This window comes from Artibeus jamaicensis, unplaced genomic scaffold (assembly GCF_021234435.1).
Source record: "Artibeus jamaicensis isolate MK-2021 breed Jamaican fruit bat unplaced genomic scaffold, CSHL_Jam_final contig_936, whole genome shotgun sequence".
NCBI lineage: Eukaryota > Metazoa > Chordata > Mammalia > Chiroptera > Phyllostomidae > Artibeus > Artibeus jamaicensis.
In genome coordinates, this window is record NW_026522017.1 from 1,458,013 (window position 1) to 1,477,263 (window position 19,251).

At 37.3% G+C, this 19,251-nt stretch overlaps 1 protein-coding gene across 5 annotated transcripts in view; it reads right to left on the reverse strand.

Moving 5' to 3' along the window:
- ITGB6 (integrin subunit beta 6) overlaps window positions 1-19,251 on the reverse strand; it is a 152,603-nt gene that overhangs the window by 58,727 nt on the left and 74,625 nt on the right. For 4 of the 5 annotated variants that reach the window (XM_053655167.1, XM_037140422.2, XM_053655165.1 and 1 more), the window contains 3 exons: window positions 10,673-10,838; window positions 6,050-6,211; window positions 2,996-3,091 (listed from right to left, as the gene is read on the reverse strand). In XM_053655167.1, the coding sequence (XP_053511142.1) occupies window positions 2,996-3,091; window positions 6,050-6,211; window positions 10,673-10,838 (424 nt within the window). The remainder of the gene's footprint in view (window positions 1-2,995; window positions 3,092-6,049; window positions 6,212-10,672; window positions 10,839-19,251) is intronic. The other variant, XM_053655166.1, reaches the window with a different exon arrangement.

Consider the following 19,251-nt stretch of genomic DNA (forward strand, 5'->3'; position numbering starts at 1 on the left):
AATTATAGGGACATCAATTAGTGGTCATAGATGTTAGTGACTAAACAGGATGTGTCTATTACCAATATATCTTATTTACTTTCTAAGTGCTGTGTTTCAATATTATATCATAAATACCAAGTCATATAATAATTATTGTTATTAACTTCACAAAACTCATTTTTTCCAGGCAGTTGTAGACATTTCGAAATATATAGGATATTTTAAAGTCTTGCAAATAATCCCAGGTGATAAATAATATGATTTGACAATGTAGTAAAGGACACTGATTTAATTGCTTTTTATCTCAGTATCTCATTTAGAAGGAAAGACTAGTCAAATCAGATACTTGGGGTTTAGTAGCCTGATACGATCTTAATGTAAATTCACAATAAACTTTGAAAACAACAGAAGAGATTAAAAAAATTTTTTAACTTGGATAATTGAATCCTGAATCAAAATGGTATTTAGCACTAGAATATAATAAATATACTATCTGCTTCTCAGTGCATTATCTATCATTATCTTTTGAACCCTGTAATTGAACAAACTGGAAACTATTCATAATAATAAGTTTGTTCAAAATTATCTGTTTGCTGGAGTCTGGGGTGCACGCTCTAGTCAGATTGAACTGAGGGCAAATCATCCTTTTGGTTGTTTACTCATCTCTTATTACCACAAAGTACAGCAATGCCACACACCTGGGCAGTCCAAAAGCATCTTACAAAAATCACTGAAAAAAACAGTCATTTCCCCTGCATTCTGTGAATGGGCAAAATAAATCTTATTGGCTTTGCAAGACGAGATCCATCCCCTGCCTTGGGAATACGCACCTAACACAACCTGCACTTAACACAGAACTGGCACAAGCAATTTGCCCCCTGGAATTTCCGTTACAGTCAACCACTTGGTTGCTTTATTAATCCTAACGCTGGTTTTATTTTCCAGTGATTCTTTGGTAGTTATGTTCTTCTATCACCGCTATCCAGACATCAGTTTGCACAGTTCCTGTATACATAGCGATCCTTCTAAAAGATTTAAGTGGAAAAGCAACACAAGCCATTATTGGTCTATTTTCAGTTTTCATTATCAATAAGGCAAGAGATCAGCATTTTCATGCTGTGTGAAGCCTTCAGGGAAGTGCAATGTCATTGTCATTATTTTTAGACCTGGCTGCACCTGCCCCCACAAATGCAAATGGAATGGAGAGTCCAACAAACTAAAAATAAAATAATGAAAGAAGGGCAGTCATAGAGTGGGCTGCTGACCTGGTCCCGATCTGAGGGGCTCCCGATCTGAGTGAAGCCTGGATGGCGAAGACCACAGATCATAACAGAACATAAATTTGCTTTGTAATGAGATTAGTAGGCAGGCAAAATAAATATCCTGCTGTTACTTTAGAGGCAGGCTGTAATCTGTGTTTTCCATGGAAATGATCATTTTCTTTGCAAAATGGGAGCTGTGGATACAACAAGCTTAAATCCGACAGGCTCTGTTTCACCATGTAGTTATTTTTCACCTTCCTCTGTCTTTTAAATAACAGTTTTGAAGAGGTGTATAAATGAGTTGTGAGTCTTAAAGACTATTACCAATGTGAGTTATAGTTGTCTATGTTCATGATCGTCAGTCATGTTTCTCTGACTCTCCTTTTAAGAAAAGTTCTGTGCAACCCCTCTTCCCACTTCTAAACAGGAGCCCTGGTGAGGAGGAGGTGTTGAGACCCCCAGGGTCCTCTCAAGCTGGCCTTAAGGATCAAAGGCAGAATAGACTCACTATTGTATGTGCAGTATATTGCAGCCCTACTACTTAAAACTACTGGAAACAAGTATCACATACTAAAGAGCCTTAAGAAAATGCCCAGATCAGGTGAACCCACATGGTCTCGGAGTAGAACAAAGGGTTCAAGTATGCAGCTTTATTTCAAGGGACTTCCTTGGTTTTCAGCAGATGGCAATCTCACCTGGAGAACAATACCCTCCTCTCATTAAAAATGCAAGATAGGATCTCCTCCTGAATCCTTTCTACAGAACCTGATGCAAGTTCATGGGCGGCACCGTCCATAGCAGTGAGTGGCATTTAATCAAAGCCTCTGTGAAATAATGTCAGAGTTTCCCCGAGCCCTGTAAATTCAGCAAGCTTGTTAAGAGGTCCTTTCAAAAGGAATAGGAGATCAGAGAGAATTTAGACGTATTTGAAGTTTCTGCATGGAAGTCAAAGACTTTAATATACACCTATTTCTCTACATTATCTAAGGCCCAGGCTAGAGACTCCTTACGTCTCTGTAACATTGCCCATTAGGAGTAGACCATTTGCTAGCAACTCATTTCATGGTATTTTGACATATCGTTTTTCTTAGGCTCAAAAGAAACCACAGAAATCTTTTGTGTATGCATGGGTATCTTACAGTTTAGGCATTGGTGATCAGACATTATTTCATCTAATGAAACCATTCTCTTTCTGCAGTTGGTGCTTCCATTCCAAAACTTGAACTGCAAATTCAGCTGCTTTAAGTGGGAAATTATTTTTTGGCCCAATTTAACAAGCTTTTCACTTCTCAATAGCTGCTTGAATTGTGTCTCTATCTATACATTTTTTATGTATCTAATTTGCAAATGTCTGGGAATTTAAAGTCAATTCTCCCCCAATCCTCATAATTTTTTCTACTTTCTGTTGACTCCTTCCTCATCAGATGAAATAGTTCAAGGAAAGATGGACTACTTTGCCATTAGGCAGGTGGTCCTATGTTTATTGGTAGTCTCTTTCAACTCACCTTTTCATTTCCATAACTTCATCTCCCTGGTCCCACCATATCTGTCCCCCATTCTTCTCTGCACATCCATGTTTATAATTTAAATTGTAAACAGTAACTGACTCCACTTTGCCAAGTGTCCAGTATATTTGGCACATGTTAATGATTTTCTAATGGTTTTCTCATGCATTAAACTCACAGAGTTAATGTTCAAGTTTCCCGTTGAATAATCTCCCTAAAGGAATTTCCTGAATGATGTTTGCTTACCTCATATAAATGAACTTGCTCTCTGGTGACGGCAAAGATCAGTAGTACATTATTTTGCACCAGTTTATCAATGAGTTGTCCAATTGTGGGATATTCCTAAAATTAACATAAAGATTTTAAGTATCATCTTAACAGAAACATGCAAAATAAAGAAAAGAATGTTTCTTTCAAAGATATCTTAATAAGTTTGGCATTTCAATGCTCATAGGCTTTATTGTATCTATTACTCTAATTGTAAACAAATATACTATTAGCATTATTTACTTAATTAGTTTAATAATTGTTTCCTCAGTTTTGTAAATCCCCTTAATTCCTAAGAGTCAGTGCCTATCAACCTGGTGTATTTATGTTCTGGTCTTCTAAGGAGATTACTTGAAATTTATTTAACGACCGGTAGTGTGCCATATTTTCACATTTCCTCTTCTAAGCAACATTTGCCAGCAGGCTCAAGTTAGAGGGAATGTCAGAGTGGAGGAAGGAGTAGTTAGACTGCGATGCATATGACTGGGTGACTCTCGTTGCTCTGAAACGGGTCCTGGAACTGAATGAGGAGGCATGAGGGCTGAGAAAGGGGCAGCCTGCTCATGAATGACACACTGCAATTCCTATCTGATTAAGGACATTCCTGCCCTGGTTCTTGGGTTTGGTCTTATTGCTTCTTTGAAGTCACTAATCAGTTTTACACGATCCTGCAATAGTTTTACAGGACAGTTGAAAACACATTGTACTTCTGTCCCATTGACATGTCATTCCCAAGTGATACAGATACTTTGAAAAATAAAGAAGTCACTTATTATCAAATCTGAAGATGACCTTTATTTTCCAAGGCTGAAAATCATGCAGCAGCTTTGCCTCTTACATGAATCCAAATGTGGATGACATACAAAGAGGAAGCTCAAATGAAAGATTAGCTTGCAAACAACTGAACTAAGACATTGTTGACAATGTCTGAAATCAGCCCAACTGGAGGGACACTGTACACTCATGTGGCGTGTTCACATATTTTCAGCACTTCAGGCAAAGGACCTGACTGCAAATCTGGCTGTGTAATACGCACTTTCCAGGCCATTTGGATTTTTATTAGTAGGTACTGGTAAAATCCAGGTAATATAAATCTTCCTCAGTCTGACATTTTCAATCCCCTCTGCTGTTCAGGTGCCCAAACACTAAGCATCCTTCATCCTTAAGCATGAGTTCCTCCAGTGCTGACCCCTCCTTATCTTCACATGTTCTCAAACCATTCAACTTGTGTGCATATATAGTCAGAATCATGCCATGTAGCCCTCCATAAGTGGGCAAAAATAATTTTCTATTTGATCCACATCAATTGGTTTAGTTCCCACAATGATCTTATAAGTTCCTCAAGGTCCCCAGGGACTATGTCTTATTATTTTGTGGCCCCAGGAACCTGGCCCAGTGTTGAGTGCATAGAAAATGCTTAGAAAACCCAGAGGGCTGTTATAGGCAGGCATGGAAATGGCTCCCAGCTTCTGTGCACGTGTAGAAACTCAGTGAGGATGAATTAAATATTTATTAGATGAGATGGTCATATTAAACAATAGGTAGTGTTTGCTTCTATAGTCCTACTTTTCTGAGATATCTATTAAGGAGCATTTGAATAATTACAAAAAAGAGGAGGTTCATTTCTCACAATTTCTTGTTCCTTGTTGGCCAAAAGACAATATGTGGCTACCGTCATTGATCTTATAATATGGAAAGGCAATTTATATAATTAAATAAGTTTGGGAAATACTATTAATCAAAGTTATAGGAAAATATTCATGTTCATATTTAGAAATTTAGGCAAGAGATGGTGGATAATTTGTGAACCATTAGATTTTTAAAAACTAGCTGGCAACACTGTATTAAGCATTTATACACATTACCTCACTGAATTCTTTTTTTTAGAGAATAGTTTTTTCCAATCCAATATTAGAACTCTCTTTTTCTTTTTATCTTTGTCTTTCTCTTTCTCCTCTTTCCCTCCCTTCCTTTCTTCCCCTACATACACTTTTATAGCATTGTCATTTTAAGAAGTCACATAAAAATCTCTGTACCATATTTTTTCAGATATTAAATGGCGATAATATAACTTTCCCATGTTGCTACCTCATAATTCAACTCTATTTCATTGAGTAGCCAGTGTCCAGTGTGTTCCAGGGACTCCTGACCCTCAGGAACACATATTAGAGAAATAGAGACAGACATGAGCAAACACATTTCTGCACAGCGACGGGCAAGAGACATGAACGTGTGAGAGCGAGGGGAGAGGTGATCACTACCAGGCCCAGCAGAGATCCAAAACGGCTGCTGGGAACAGTCACGATTGAGCTGGGTTTTGAAGGATAATTAAGAGTTTCTCAGCAATCCAGAAGGGAAGGGCATTCTGGAGAGAGGGAATAACACATGCCCAAACATTACGGTCTGCTTAAAGAGAGCAGTTACATACACAAGATTCTGGTGAGAACTGAATGAAATAATGTACATTCAAAGAGCTCTGAAAATTTTACCTTGTTTAAAAAAGTCAAGTGTTTTTTCCTTGCACGTTGGCAGCATTTTTTGAAGGACAAAAAATACACCAAATGTTAATATGCACCAACCAAGCAGTACTTGACTCATCATTTCCTGCATGACCCAACTGTCCATGAAAACATGGCATTATTTAAGAAGCATGCTCTGGAACCATCATTCACAGCAACTCCTAGGTGACTGTGGTTTCGCTCTGAGCCCTCCTTTTTGGGGCTGTGGTCAAGAACAGGACGAGCTAACTGTTCTGCTTTTTGCTGGCCTTTGGCTCTTTGAAAAATTGGGAGGTTATGGGATCCTATGTGCTGCACCAGATCCAGACTTCTCACGTAGCCGCACCATCTACCTGTACTCCTGTGGGAACTTCTCAGGGTGATGAGGATTGAGACAGGGCAATTTGTTAACCTCAAATCAGAAAAGATACACTGTTTTCACCAAGTGTGGGTTATTCTGCTATCTACTACAGCAATCATTGCTTCATTTGCCTTCTTATAGCCCTGAAAACAGTGTAGAGTGCAGATTACACACCAAGACAGTTGACATGGAGTATTCATTCTTGCTGTCCAAGTGGCAAAGCCCATCGTTAGGAATGACAATGCCTGCCAGTTTGCTGTCCATTCCAAAATGAGAATCAGCATCACTCACGAAGACCAGGAGATGGAGGGAGTCATTCCGCCAGCCAATTTTTTCCTACAATGAGAAACACTTGGATTGTATTGGATAGAGGTAAGCATTTATGGAGAGTGAATCAATTATGACTGTACACATTCAGATTATAAAATTATATTGCTGGTCTATTTTAGCCTTTTTCATCTATTGGGAGTTCATACTATTAATGTAGTAAACACACAACATTCTTTTTGTTTATTCATTTTTATTTTTATTGTTGTTCAAGTACAGTCGTCTCCATTTTCCTGCCACCACTTTCCCTCACCCCACCCACTACCACATCCCAGCCTCAATCCTATCCCCCTTTGGCTTTGTCCATAGGTCTTTTACAGATGTTCCTTGAGTAGATCTTTTCCCTTCTTTCACCTGTTATCCTTCTTCCCCTCCCCTCTGGTTACTGTCCATTTTTAATTTCAATGTTTTTGGTTATATTTTGCTTGCTTATTTCTTTTGTTGATTGGGTTCCGCTTATAGGTGAGATCATATGGCATTTGTCTTTCCTGCCTGGCTTATTTCACTTAGCATAATGCTCTGCAGTTCAATCTATGCTGTTGCGAAGGGTAGAAGCTCCTTCTTTCTTTCTGCTGCATAGTATTCCATTATGTAAATGTACCATAGATTTTAAAGTATATTTTATTGATTATGCTATTACAGTTGCCCCATTTTTTCTCTTTATTCCCCTCCACCCTGCACTCCCTCTCCCACCATTATTCCACCCCTTAGTTCATGTGCACAGGTCATACATATAAGTTCTTTGTCTTCTCCACTTCCTATACTATTCTTAACCTTCCTCTGTCAATTTTGTACCTAACAATTATGCTTCTTATTCCCTGTATCTTTTCCCTCATTCTTTCCCCTGCCCTTCTTCACTAATAATCCTCCATGTGATTTCCACTTCTGTGATTCTGTTCCTGCTCTATTGTTTGCTTTGTTTTTTTTTTTCTTTTTTAGGTTCAGTTGTTAATAGTTGTGAATTTGTGGTCATTTTTTGTTCAGAGTTTTGATTATCTTCTTTTTCTTAGATAAATCCCTTTAAGATTTCATATAATAAGGGCTTGGTGATGATGAACTCCTTTAACTTGACCTTATTTGGGAAGAACTTTATATGCCCTTCCACTCTAAATGATAGCTTTGCTGGATAGAGTAATCTTGGGTGTAGGTCCTTGCCTTTCCTGACTTCAAATACTTCTTTTCAGACCCTTCTTGCCTGCGAGGTTTCTTTTGAGACATCAGCTGATAGCCTAATGGGAACTCCTTTGTAGGTAACTGTCTCCTTTTCTCTTGCTGCTTTTAAGATTCTCTCCTTATCTTTAATCTTGGCTAACTTAATTATGATATGTCTTGCTGTGTTTCTTGCTGCTTGCTTGGCTCTTGACTGGTTTCCAGTCACTTCCCTCACTACCCACAAGTAAATTGGGCCCTTCTGGTGCTGATTCCTGGCCGGGTGCACTCGTGTACGTTCTAGGCCCCTGTGGGCCTCTCCAACAGACTCTCCTGTGAGGCTGGGAGTTTCTCCTGCTACTGAAACTCCCAACAAGTTTTTATAGTCAGATGTTTTGAGGTTTATTTCCCTGCACTGGAACCCTGGGTTGTGTGGTATGTCTTGCTCCCCAATTGTTCCTCTTGGTTTATCTGCATGCAAATGTGGGACCACCAGCCACCACATTGCCACACATCCTACACGTGGACTGCCCATCTCAGCCCCTCCTACCAGTCTGGATGAATGTCTCTTCTTTAACTCCTTGGTTGTCTGACTCCCATACAGTTCCATTTCTGGCAGTTCTGGTTGTTTTTTGTTTTAAAATTAGTTGTTGTCCTTTTGGTTGTGTGAGTAGGAAAAGTATATCTACCTATGCCCCCATATTGGCCAGAAGTTCCTGAATCTGTACCAGAGTTTTTGATCCACTCACTTACTGACAGGCACTGAGGCTGCTTCTAGCACTTGGCTATTGTAAATTGTGCTGCTATGAACACTGGGGTGCACAGGTTCTTTTGGATTGGTGTTTCAGGATTCTGAGTATATAATCCCAGCAGTGGGATTGCCAGATCAAAAGGCAGTTCCAGCCCTGGCTGGTGTAGCTCAGTGGATTGAGCATGGGCCTGTAAAGCAAAGGGTCACCGGTTCAATTCCTAGTCAGGGCATATGAATTGATCACAGGTTGCAGGCCAGGTCCCCAGTGGGGGACACATGAGAGGCAACCACACACTGATGTTTCTCCTTCTCTTTCTACCTCCCTTCCCTTCTCTCCAAAAATAAATAAATAAAATCTTTAAAAAAACCTCACAGTTCCATTTTTAGTTTTTTGAGGAAATTCCATATTGTTTTTTACAGTGGCTATACCAGTCTGCAATCCCACCAACAGTGCACTAGGGTTCCCTTTTCTCCACAACCTGGCTAGCACTTATTTGTTTATTTGTTTATCATGGCCTTTCTGACAAGTGTGAAGTGTTTCCTCATTGTGGTTTGAATTTGCATCTCTCTGATGATTAGTGATATTGATCATCCTTTCATAGGTCTCTGGGCCCTCTGTACATCCTCCTTGAAGAAGTGTCTAGACGTTCAGGTCCTTTGCCCATTTTTTAATTGGATTGTTCGTCTTTTGGGGTGGAGTCTTGTGAGTTCTTTATATATTTTGGAGATCAAACCCTTGTCTGAAGTATCATTTGCAAATATATATTTCCCATATGGTTGGTTCCCTTTTCATTTTGCTGATGTTTTCTTTGGCCATGCAGGTTTTTATTTTGATGAAGTCCCATTTGTTTTTTGTTTCCTTTATGTCCCTTGCTCTAGGGGACATATAAGTGAAAATATTGCTGCATGGTATATCTGTGATTTTCCTGCATATGTTCTCCTCTAGAACTTTTATGGTGTCATGACCTATATTTGAGTGTTTTATCTACCTAGAGTGTATCTTTGTGTATTATATAAATTGATGGCCAAGTTTCATTATTTTGCATGTCATTGTCCCTATCACCCAATATCATTTGGTGGGGAGGCTATTTTTACTCCATTTTATATTTTTCCCCCTTTGTCAAATATTAACTGACTGAGTTTATTTCTGGGCTCTCTGTTCTGTTCTGTTGATCTATGTGTCTGTTCCTATGCCAGTACCAGACTGTTTTGATTACAGTAGCCTTTTAATATAGTTTGATGTCAGGTATGTGATCCCTCTTATTTTGTTCTTCTTTCTCAAAATTGCTGATACTGTTCAGGTTGTTTATGGTTCCATATACATTTTTGAAATATTGGTTCTATATCTGTGAAATATGTTGCTGGTATTTTAATAGGGATTGCATTGAATCTACAAATTGCTTTGGGTCATATGGATATTCTGATGATGGTAATTATTCTAATCCATGAACACGGCATATGCTTCCATTTATTTGTGTCTTTCCTAATTTCTTCAGTAAACACACAAAATTCTGTGATGTTTGCTTTTTCCTGGATAACATTTTTAGATAATTAATGCTTCAGGAAAAATAATTTTACTAAAATCAGTATCTACTTGATCTCAACTTTTACATAGTTTTACTGTCCATTTTCTATTTACCAGAAAAATGAAGGGAGGGATGTCATAGATTATCCTAAATCCAGGCTGAAGCAAAACTAGTCAGAAGGCAGCACAAAATGGACTCTGAGTAAGCTTGTTTTATTAAACTGTCACCTAACATTTAGGCACATATTTATCTTTTTTACTGTATCATTCAAAATTTATAAATGTAATAAAAGGAAAAGAATTGCGTATCAAAGTATCACTCCATACTATTGCTAATTAAGATGGTCCATTGGCTGTTCCCTAGCAGAGCTCTCCCATTTAATTAACATTAGTCCAGAACTAGTTGGGCAAAAACTCATCCTGGTTGTACATCCCACCTTATCCTTTTCTTTCTTTCCCTTATTCCTTGGCCCTCCCACCTTCTAGGAGCTTTAGCCTTGTCTATTTCTTGGCATTTTTCATGAAGAGCTGTCAACTGAGGGTAAGAATCATTCCTGTGGGTGGATAAGTGTCAGATTATCAAGGAGGAGGCGTGTTCCTCCACTGCTGCGTGGACAGTGTGGCTTCAGATGCTTATTTGGTTAGTTCCTAACAATGGACATCTAATCATATGTAGAAATTTATACTGATTCAGGGCATTTTTACTTTTTAAATTATTTCTGCCTTTGATATTGTTTATCATGATTAAATAAAAATCCAATTAATCTGATTTAATTTTTTAAAAATTAATCACACATGACTTGTAGTAAAATTTCCCCAATACTTCTAAAATTTTATTAGGATATTCAAATATTAAGAATAAAGCTGTCCCATTATAATATGACTTAATTAAAAATTTTAAAGAAATTCTGCTTTAAGAAAAATATCAATGTAGAAATATGACAATTAAAGAAAAGATAAAGTTAGCCAAGTCCTTCAAAGTAGATGTGGTAATAAGAGATGAAACTTGTGTTATCAGAGTAAAACACTCTTCCCCTCAGCATACCTTACACACAGCAGCTTGCATAATTGCATCAAATCCACCTTCAGGTGTGTCGATATTAGCAGAAATTTTCTGATTCTTTACAATTTCATTGAATCTTTCAGCATCATTTGTCAATGGCAAAATGTGCTTGAATCCAAATGTAGGTAAGCAGAAATATGGAATACTACTGCAAAGGTGAAATATGAAAAGATTCTTGATGAAATATTGGCAGATCCAATAGTTTGGCAACATTTTCTTAAATGAAAATAAATTTTTCTGAAGTGCCTGACTCTGTGACCTGGTTATGAGTCTCACTGCTAAGATTGTTTTTATTATCTCCCACACACCCCTTCCAAATTAACTATATTAGCTAACACTTAGAGCTCACAGTGTCTTACACTGACTCGAGCTCAGGTAGCAGATAATCAGGTGAGCAGACTCCCCACTCCTCTGTGCGTGTGTACGTGTGCGTGTAATCACTACCTTTATTGCCTCTCAACCAAAATCCACCGTTAAGTTTACATGACAACATCAATTTCTTTGTGTTCCGATATCCTAAGCTGTCATCAAGTATGAGTCACTGTGTAGCAAAAACGAGAGTGGAATCTCTCTTTTTCCTCCTCTACTCCCTCCTGCACTCCCAGCACTGCCTGCCAAGGACCCAGAAAACCAGAACAGGGCTCTTGGTTCTAGATCCCTGCTCTACTATGACTGAACAGACTGTTGTGGACCAGTCCAGGAATAAAACAACCACTTAAAACCATTTACATATGGGAAAAATGTCATGTTAGGATATTCACCCCCCAAAATATTGCAGTGGAACAGAAAGAGCCGATCATCAATTCAGCCACATGTTATTCTGAAAGCCAGTTAGTAGCTTTGCATAAGACTTGGCACAGGTTACTCAACCCACTGAATTTTGTAAAATAGAGCAGAGGTTCTCAAAGTGTAGTCCCTAGACCAGTAGCATGATCATCGCTTGTTATAAATGCAATATCTGGGGCACTACTCCAGGCCTACTCAGTCAGAAATGATAGGGCTGGGCTCAGCAATCTGTGTTGTTCTAAAGCTTGAGAAACACTGGTGTAGAAGTAGCGCCCAAATTTGTAGCTCCAAGTGAGGATGTGCTTCCTGGCGAGAGCTGGTTGACCCTTCTAAGAGCAGCTTTGCGGGGACAGAAGCCTGACTTGTCAACACAGAAAAAAAACAGTACATCTTTCAGGGTCAGGCTCCTGTTTATCTGCTTGAGGTATACAGTCGATCCTCATTATTCATGATTCCACATCTGCAAACTCACCTACTTGCTAAAATTGCTTTGTAACCCCCAAATCGATACTTTCAATACTTTCTCAGTCATTTATATAAATGCACAGTGTGGCAGAAAAAAATGAGTCACTTGATACACATGTTCCCAGCTGAGGTCAAACAAGGTTTTGCCTTCTTGCTTTAGCTTTCATTCTGTAAACAGGTATCCTTTTCATGGTCTTTTGGTACCATGTTTGTTACATCCTTATGTCTTTTGTTGGTGGTTGTGCTGTTTAGAATGTCCCTCAAGTGTGGTGCTGAAGGGCTGCCTAGTGTTCCTAAGTGCAAGAAGGCAGTGATGTGCCTATGGAAAACACAATTGTATTTGATATGCTTTGTTCTGGTGTGAGTTATACTGGCTGTCATCTATGAGTTCAATGGTAATGACTTAGCAATATATATTAAATAAGATGTTTTTAAACAGAATTACATATTAATCAGCTGGTGAAAACATGACCAGAGGCTCACAGAAAACTAACCCTGTGTTTCTCTTAGGAGCAACGGTTCAGCATTGGCTAATGCAGGGAGTGCTCAAGGAGACTATACAATGAGACTCTTGTGAATAATGAAAATCAACTGTGCGTACAAATTAGAATGACTATGGATTCACTGACACAGAATAATAGAGCTCCACTGGGACCAGAATGCTACTGTCTGCCAGGGTAGTCATTTTTATACTATCAGTAGACTTTCACAGAAAGCAAGTCATAATCTGATGTGTCCTGGGGGCTCAGAACAAAGGGTATTGGAGGACCCCAGCACTGACTGATGCAGTTTGAGATGTCCCTGTAACAGCCATCTCCAGAATGGATGCTCCTGGTCACACCTGGCTTTACCCCAATCTGTAGTCACTAACAAAAGTTTGGGAAGCTATGAAAGTTCATGAGATTAGAAACTGTAAGTGCCTTGGCTGAAGCCCTTGGATGAATGTGGCCCATACTTGCATCTGCACCCCTTGTTTCTTCACACTCTTCTAACCTCTCAGGCCTGTTCATTCTTTTAGCTCCAACAGGTTACCTAGTCTGGTGGGCCCAGGAGCCAGTCTGTCACTTCCAGAGAACTTTTCATATTTCCTTTCTGATTCATATGTTAAACTTTAGCTCTCAGAAAGCAATCTTATCCCCTCATTTTTAATATCTTACATGGGCTTTCATTGGAACTCTGAAGAGTTGGCCACGGATAACATCTACCTAGCAGAATAGTGGAGAGTCTTGAATGAGATAAAACGTGCAAAATACACAGCACAAATGAGCTTTTCTGGGTATGTGCTTACTAAACGTTGGTGTTGCTTCTTACATAAATCACTTCACACAGAGTCTAGAACTAGCCTAAGGGCAGATCATATATTTGGCTAATGATATTTCTAGAATCAGATGGTTTTCTCCTGATTAAAATAATAATGCCTGTTAACTGAAGAAAATTTGGGTTTTATATAAAAGTGTAAATAAGGAAATTAAAATATAAATTTTAATGTTTGTGAGATGTAGCATAGTTTGACAATCTATTACTGAAAATTTATTTCAGAAAATTTTCTGTAATTAAATAATGTAGTGATCCTTCTACATACATCTTTGCAAACTCCAAAACACATTACAGATTAAATTAAAAAAGGTTTTACAAGTGTAGTGCACAGGCCCATAGAGGTCCATCCCTAAGACCTTTTCAGAGTCCTTAAGGTCAAACCTTTTTCACAATAATAAAAGACATTATGTGTCTTTTTCTTTTTTTTACTGTGTTGACATTTACACCGATGATGCAAAAACCACAGTGAGCAAAACTGCCTGTGCCTTAGCATGGATCAAAGCACAAAACTGTATAGTTGTCCTTATATATATATTTTTACCAGCAAGCATTTACCATAACAATTTTTAAAATGTAAATTTTACTTGATTGTCCTTGATGGAGCAGTAAAAGCTATTAATTTTATTAAGTATACACCCTTGAAAACATGTTTTTAAGAAATATTTCCGTGTGACTCCATTGGAAATATGCATGCGACACTTCTACTGCACAGCCAAGTACAGTGTTTATAGTGGGAAAGCACTTTGTGATTGAGCTGAACTGGCCCTTTCTTCATAGAGTACCATTTTCACCTGAAAGAACGCTCAACAGTCAAGCTGTTATTCAAACTTAGGTATTTGGCAGACATGTTCTTAAAAATGAGTGAAGTGAGCCCTGACTGGTGTGGCTCCAGTGGTTGTTCATTGTCCTACAAAGTGAAAGGTTGCAAGTTTCGTTTCTGGTCAAGGCACATGCCTTGGTTGTGGGTTTGATTTCCGGATGGGATCCATACAAGAGGCAGCCAATCAATGTTTCTTTCCCTTTCTCCTCCCCTTTCCCTCTCTCTAAAAATAAGCAAACAACATCTTTACAAATAAATGAGGAAAGTGAGCCTGCCACTTCAAGGAAAACAATGCTCAGTATTTGTCACCAAAGGTAAAATCTGAGGTAGCTAAAAATTTAGGGTTTTGCAAAACTTTCATCTGCCACCTATGAGATTAATAGTTGCCCAATACATCAAGAATTATCTGATGATATCTATGGTGATATTAACAAATACCATGTTTATAATAATGCATTGTGAAATTTGGGAGATCTGCATAACTCAGTGAAACAATATTTTCCAAAGGGCCAAAGCATTGTACTACAAAATTACGCACATTAGTAAAAGTCATTCAAAGAGCAAGACAGAACAATGGCTTTCAATGTTAACAGAATATGAAGAGTTCATTGATATTGTTTAAGATTCCATACTGAAGCTACATTTTACCTCTTGTTTCGTTTGAATGTAGTGTCAAAGAACATCCACAGCCATGAGAAAAAACTGTTAAGTGCATCTCCCTTTCCTAACTATATATGTGAGGTTTGACTTTCCTCATGGAATTCACACAAAACAAAATATTGCAGCAGATTGAATACTGAAGCAAGTGTAAAAATCTAGTCATCATCTATTAAACCAGATGTTAGGAGATTTGCAAACATGTGAAAACAGTTATTCTTTTAGCAATTTTTGTTTTAGAAAAATATGGTTATTTTTAATAAAGATGTGCTGTAGTAATATACAGTGCATTTCTAGTTGTAATTATTAAATAATCAATAACCAATGATGTTTAAATTTTGTTTTATTTTTATATGATGAATACTGATAAATGTAACCCACACAGATTAAAACTCTTGGGAGGAAGTTTTAATTTTTAAGAGTGTAAGAGAGTTCTGATATCTACAAGTTTGAGAACCACTAGATTAAAATAATTATAGATAATAAGTGTTGATGAGAGGAAGAAAATTAATACTTATTTTGAGTGTTTGTTATGTTCTGAGCTCATTCAATTCTCATGAATGCCCTAAAAGGTAGATATTATTATCTCCATTTATAGGTGGATAGAGTGAGTTCAAAGAGAGCAAGTTTTTGTCCAAGGTTATAATTTAAACCCAGGTCTGAAAAACTCCATGCTCTTTCCTCTTACGTCTTATTGCCTTTCTACTAAATAACATTTTTATTCCATAATTACAAGGTTTAGATTGATCAAAGGATTGACTTCTGTGTTCAGTGTCTGAGTTCTTGGTGTATATTTGTGTGGGGAGAGGTATGTGGACAAAGAAACCAGGAGAATTAAGGATGTAATAGGAGTAAAAAAATACAATGTTGCAGTAAAAAATAACTTTATATGTAGGTTTAACTAATGGTAGTTTTGCAAACAAAAATAAAAGAAACACTTTAGAAAATAGGAAAATATTGAGAGGTCAAATATATAATCTTTTGGGCCCCCATTCACTGTACTCTTGTTAATACTAGCTACCATTTATTTAGAACTTCAAGTTCAAGCCCAATACCAAATGCTTCCATTTATCACCTCATCCAAACCTTACACCCACTCTGTATGATCAGTACTGTTATTCCAAACTGAAGCTTTGAGAGGTGAAATGATTCACCTCGGTTGACAGTGGGAGTGAGTCGGTGAACCAGGACTTATTCCAGGGCTGACTCAGAAGCTCATGATCTGTCTACTACTCCATAAGTCTGATCCTCAAAGAATTTTAGCTCCTTGAGGACTGGGCCCTGATTTTTTTCTTCCAGAGACTCCATGCCTAACACAATACCTGGAGCTCAGCAAGTTTTTATTGAATGGATGAACGAGTAAATGAATGCCATAAAAAGCCAGACTGCTTTTCTTTTCTGGAAGCTGATTAAGGACAGGGTCATATTATTAATTCAAGATGCTGGAATGCCAACTTAGCTGAGCCACCCAAGTTTGTTCATTTTTTTCTGGTAATATTTCATATTTATTGTTTCCCATGGTCATTTTGTATTTTATCTTAGAACATCTTATCTGTCCTGTGATAAAAGGAATGATTTTAAGCAAACCCATTGGGGCAGCTTTCACTTTGTAATGCTAGGTAGAATTGCTCTACTAGACTCTCTACTGAAGTTTGCTGCAGGAGAAAGACACATAATACATACAAATTTCAGACTGGTACGATATTCTCTGATTTTTTTTAAAAAGGCCAGAAGCATTAGAAATGCTTTTATATTAAACAGTTAGGAGTCTCTTAACACCAAGCTTATTTCCCTTACAAGCAAATCAAACAATTAATAACAATAATCACAACTTACTATCTATTATATATAATTTTTGAAGGTACAGTCATTAAATTTCTATAGAAATCTGTTTGGTGTTGCAGGAATTGATAGATGTTACCCAGTACCCATTCTTTATTTTTTCTTCTCTACTGACAGAATTCTGATTTTATTTGAGGTAGCAATGTGCTTCCTTTGCAGCTAGCTTTGGCCATGTTACTAAATCCAATGAGACACTAATATAAGAGGTTGTGTAAATTTTGGGGCAAAAATCTTTAAATTGAGGAAATAAAATTCAACATCCATTTATAATTTTTTTAAAGAAATCTTACCAAACAAAGAATAGAAGGAAATCTTCCTGATATGATCAAAGAAATAAAAAAAACTAATAGCTGACAACATAGTTAACGGCAAAATGTTGAAACTTTCTTCCTAAGATCACAAGCACGAAAAAGTGCCAGCTCTATCCACTTCTATTTAAAACTGTACTAGGTGTCCTAGCCAACATGATAATGTAAGAAAAAGAAGAAGAAGAACAAATATTGGAGAGAAAGAAGTTGTTATTAAAAGATGACATGATTATACATATGGAAAATCCTGAGGAATCTATAAAAAAATTAGACTAGAACTAATGAGAAAATTTCTCAAGTTTGCAGGATACAAAGTAAATATGCAAAATTAATTGCATGTCTATATGTTATTAACAATTAGAAAATAAAATTAAAAAATAACAATAACAGCATTCAAATGTTCATTGCAAGAAATTAAACAAAAGATGCATAGGCTCTCTACCCTGAAAACAATAAAACATTGTTAACAGAAATGAGACTATCTAAATAAATTAAAATATATGTCACGTGTAATTATTGGAATATTCAATATTTTTAAGATGTCTATTCTGACCAAATTGACCTGCAGTTTTAATGCAATTCTAATGAAAATCTCAGGATATTTTTGAATAAATTGACAAGCTGATTCTAAAATTACTATGAAAATGCAAAAAATCTAGGATAGCCAAAATAAAAGAACAACAAAGCTGGACCTACACTCCAGATTTCAAGATTTTTTTATAAAACTATAATAATAAAGATTATAAGGCATTATGGTTACATGACTATACTGGAAGGAACAGAATAGAGTGCCCAGATTAGACTCCAAAATACTCAGTTTATTGCTTTTTATAAAAGGTATCAAAAGAATTCAATGAGAAAAGAAAAATCTTGCTTAACAAGTAGTGCTGGATATTTTCATGGAAACCAAAGTTGAACCTAGGTCTTTTCCCTCATTCAAATACAAAAAACTATTTTGACGTTATAGTCATTACTGTAAGAGCTTCAACCACAAAGCTTCTAAAAAATACATAGCAAAAAGCTTTGTGATGACAGGGTATGCAAAGATATTTTAGGACAAATAAATGAACTAACCATAACATAAAAAATTGATAAATTGAATTTTATCCAAACTAAAATCTTTTGTTTGATCAAAGTCATTGTTAGAAAAATAAAAATGCAATCCACAGACTGAATGAAAATATTTGCAAAATATATTTGTCAAAGAATATCCAGAATATATAAAGAATACTAGAATGTTAAGAAGACAATTTAATTTTAGAAAGTAGACAAAATATTTGAAAAGATAGTTTAGAAAATAAGATATAAGAATTACAAATAAACACATGAAAAGATTCTCAACATTATTTGTCATTAAGGAATGCAAATTAAAGCTATAATGAGATACATACTTATTAGAATGGCTAGAACTAAGGAGACTGACAATACCAAGTATTAGCAAGAATATTGAGTAACTAAAACCCTTACACATTGCTGATAGAAATGCAAAACAGGAACTTCCAGCCTAGAGGGAGGCATAGGTAGATACACTTTGCCTCCTCACACAACCAAAAAAGGACAACAACAAATTTAAAAACAAAACCCACCATAACTACCAGAAAATTGAACTATATGGAAGTCTGACAACCAAGGAGTTAAAAGAAGAAACATTCATCTAGAACAGTAAGAGGGGTGGAGACAGGAAGCTGGGGTGGGGAGGACTCACAGGCAAGCCTGCAGCTGAAGAACCAGGTGAGGCAGCAGCTGGCAGAGTGGGCAGTTCCACATTTGCATTCAGATAAAACAGGAGGAATGACTAGGGAGGAAGACAGACCATGAAACCCAGGGTTCCAGCACAGGGAAATAAAGCCTCAAAACCTCTGACTGAAAAAACCTGGGGGGTTGAGGCAGCAGGAGAAAGTCCTAGCCTCACAGGAGAGTTCACTGGAGAGACCCACAGGGTCCTAGAACACACACAAACCCACCCACCTGGGAATCAGCACCAGAAGAAGAACCCAATTTGCTTGTGGGTAGTGGCGGAAGTGACTGAAAGGTGGCAGAGAGCTGAGCAAGCTCCATTGTTTCCTTTTTGACGCCTCCCCCACATACAGTGCCACCAGCAGTGACCTGGGTTGCCCCTCCCTGCTGAATACCTAAGGCTCCACCCTTTGCTATGTAACAGGAGCACAGAGATAAAAAAAATGGCCTAAGTGAAACAACAGATCAAACCTCCAGGAAAAATACAACTATGTGTTGAAGAGATAGCCAATCTATCAGATGCACAGTTCAAAACACTGGTAATCAGGATGCTCACAGAATTGGTTGAGTATGGTCACAAAATAGAGGAAAAAGTGAGGGCTATGAAAAGTGAAATAAAGAAAAATGCA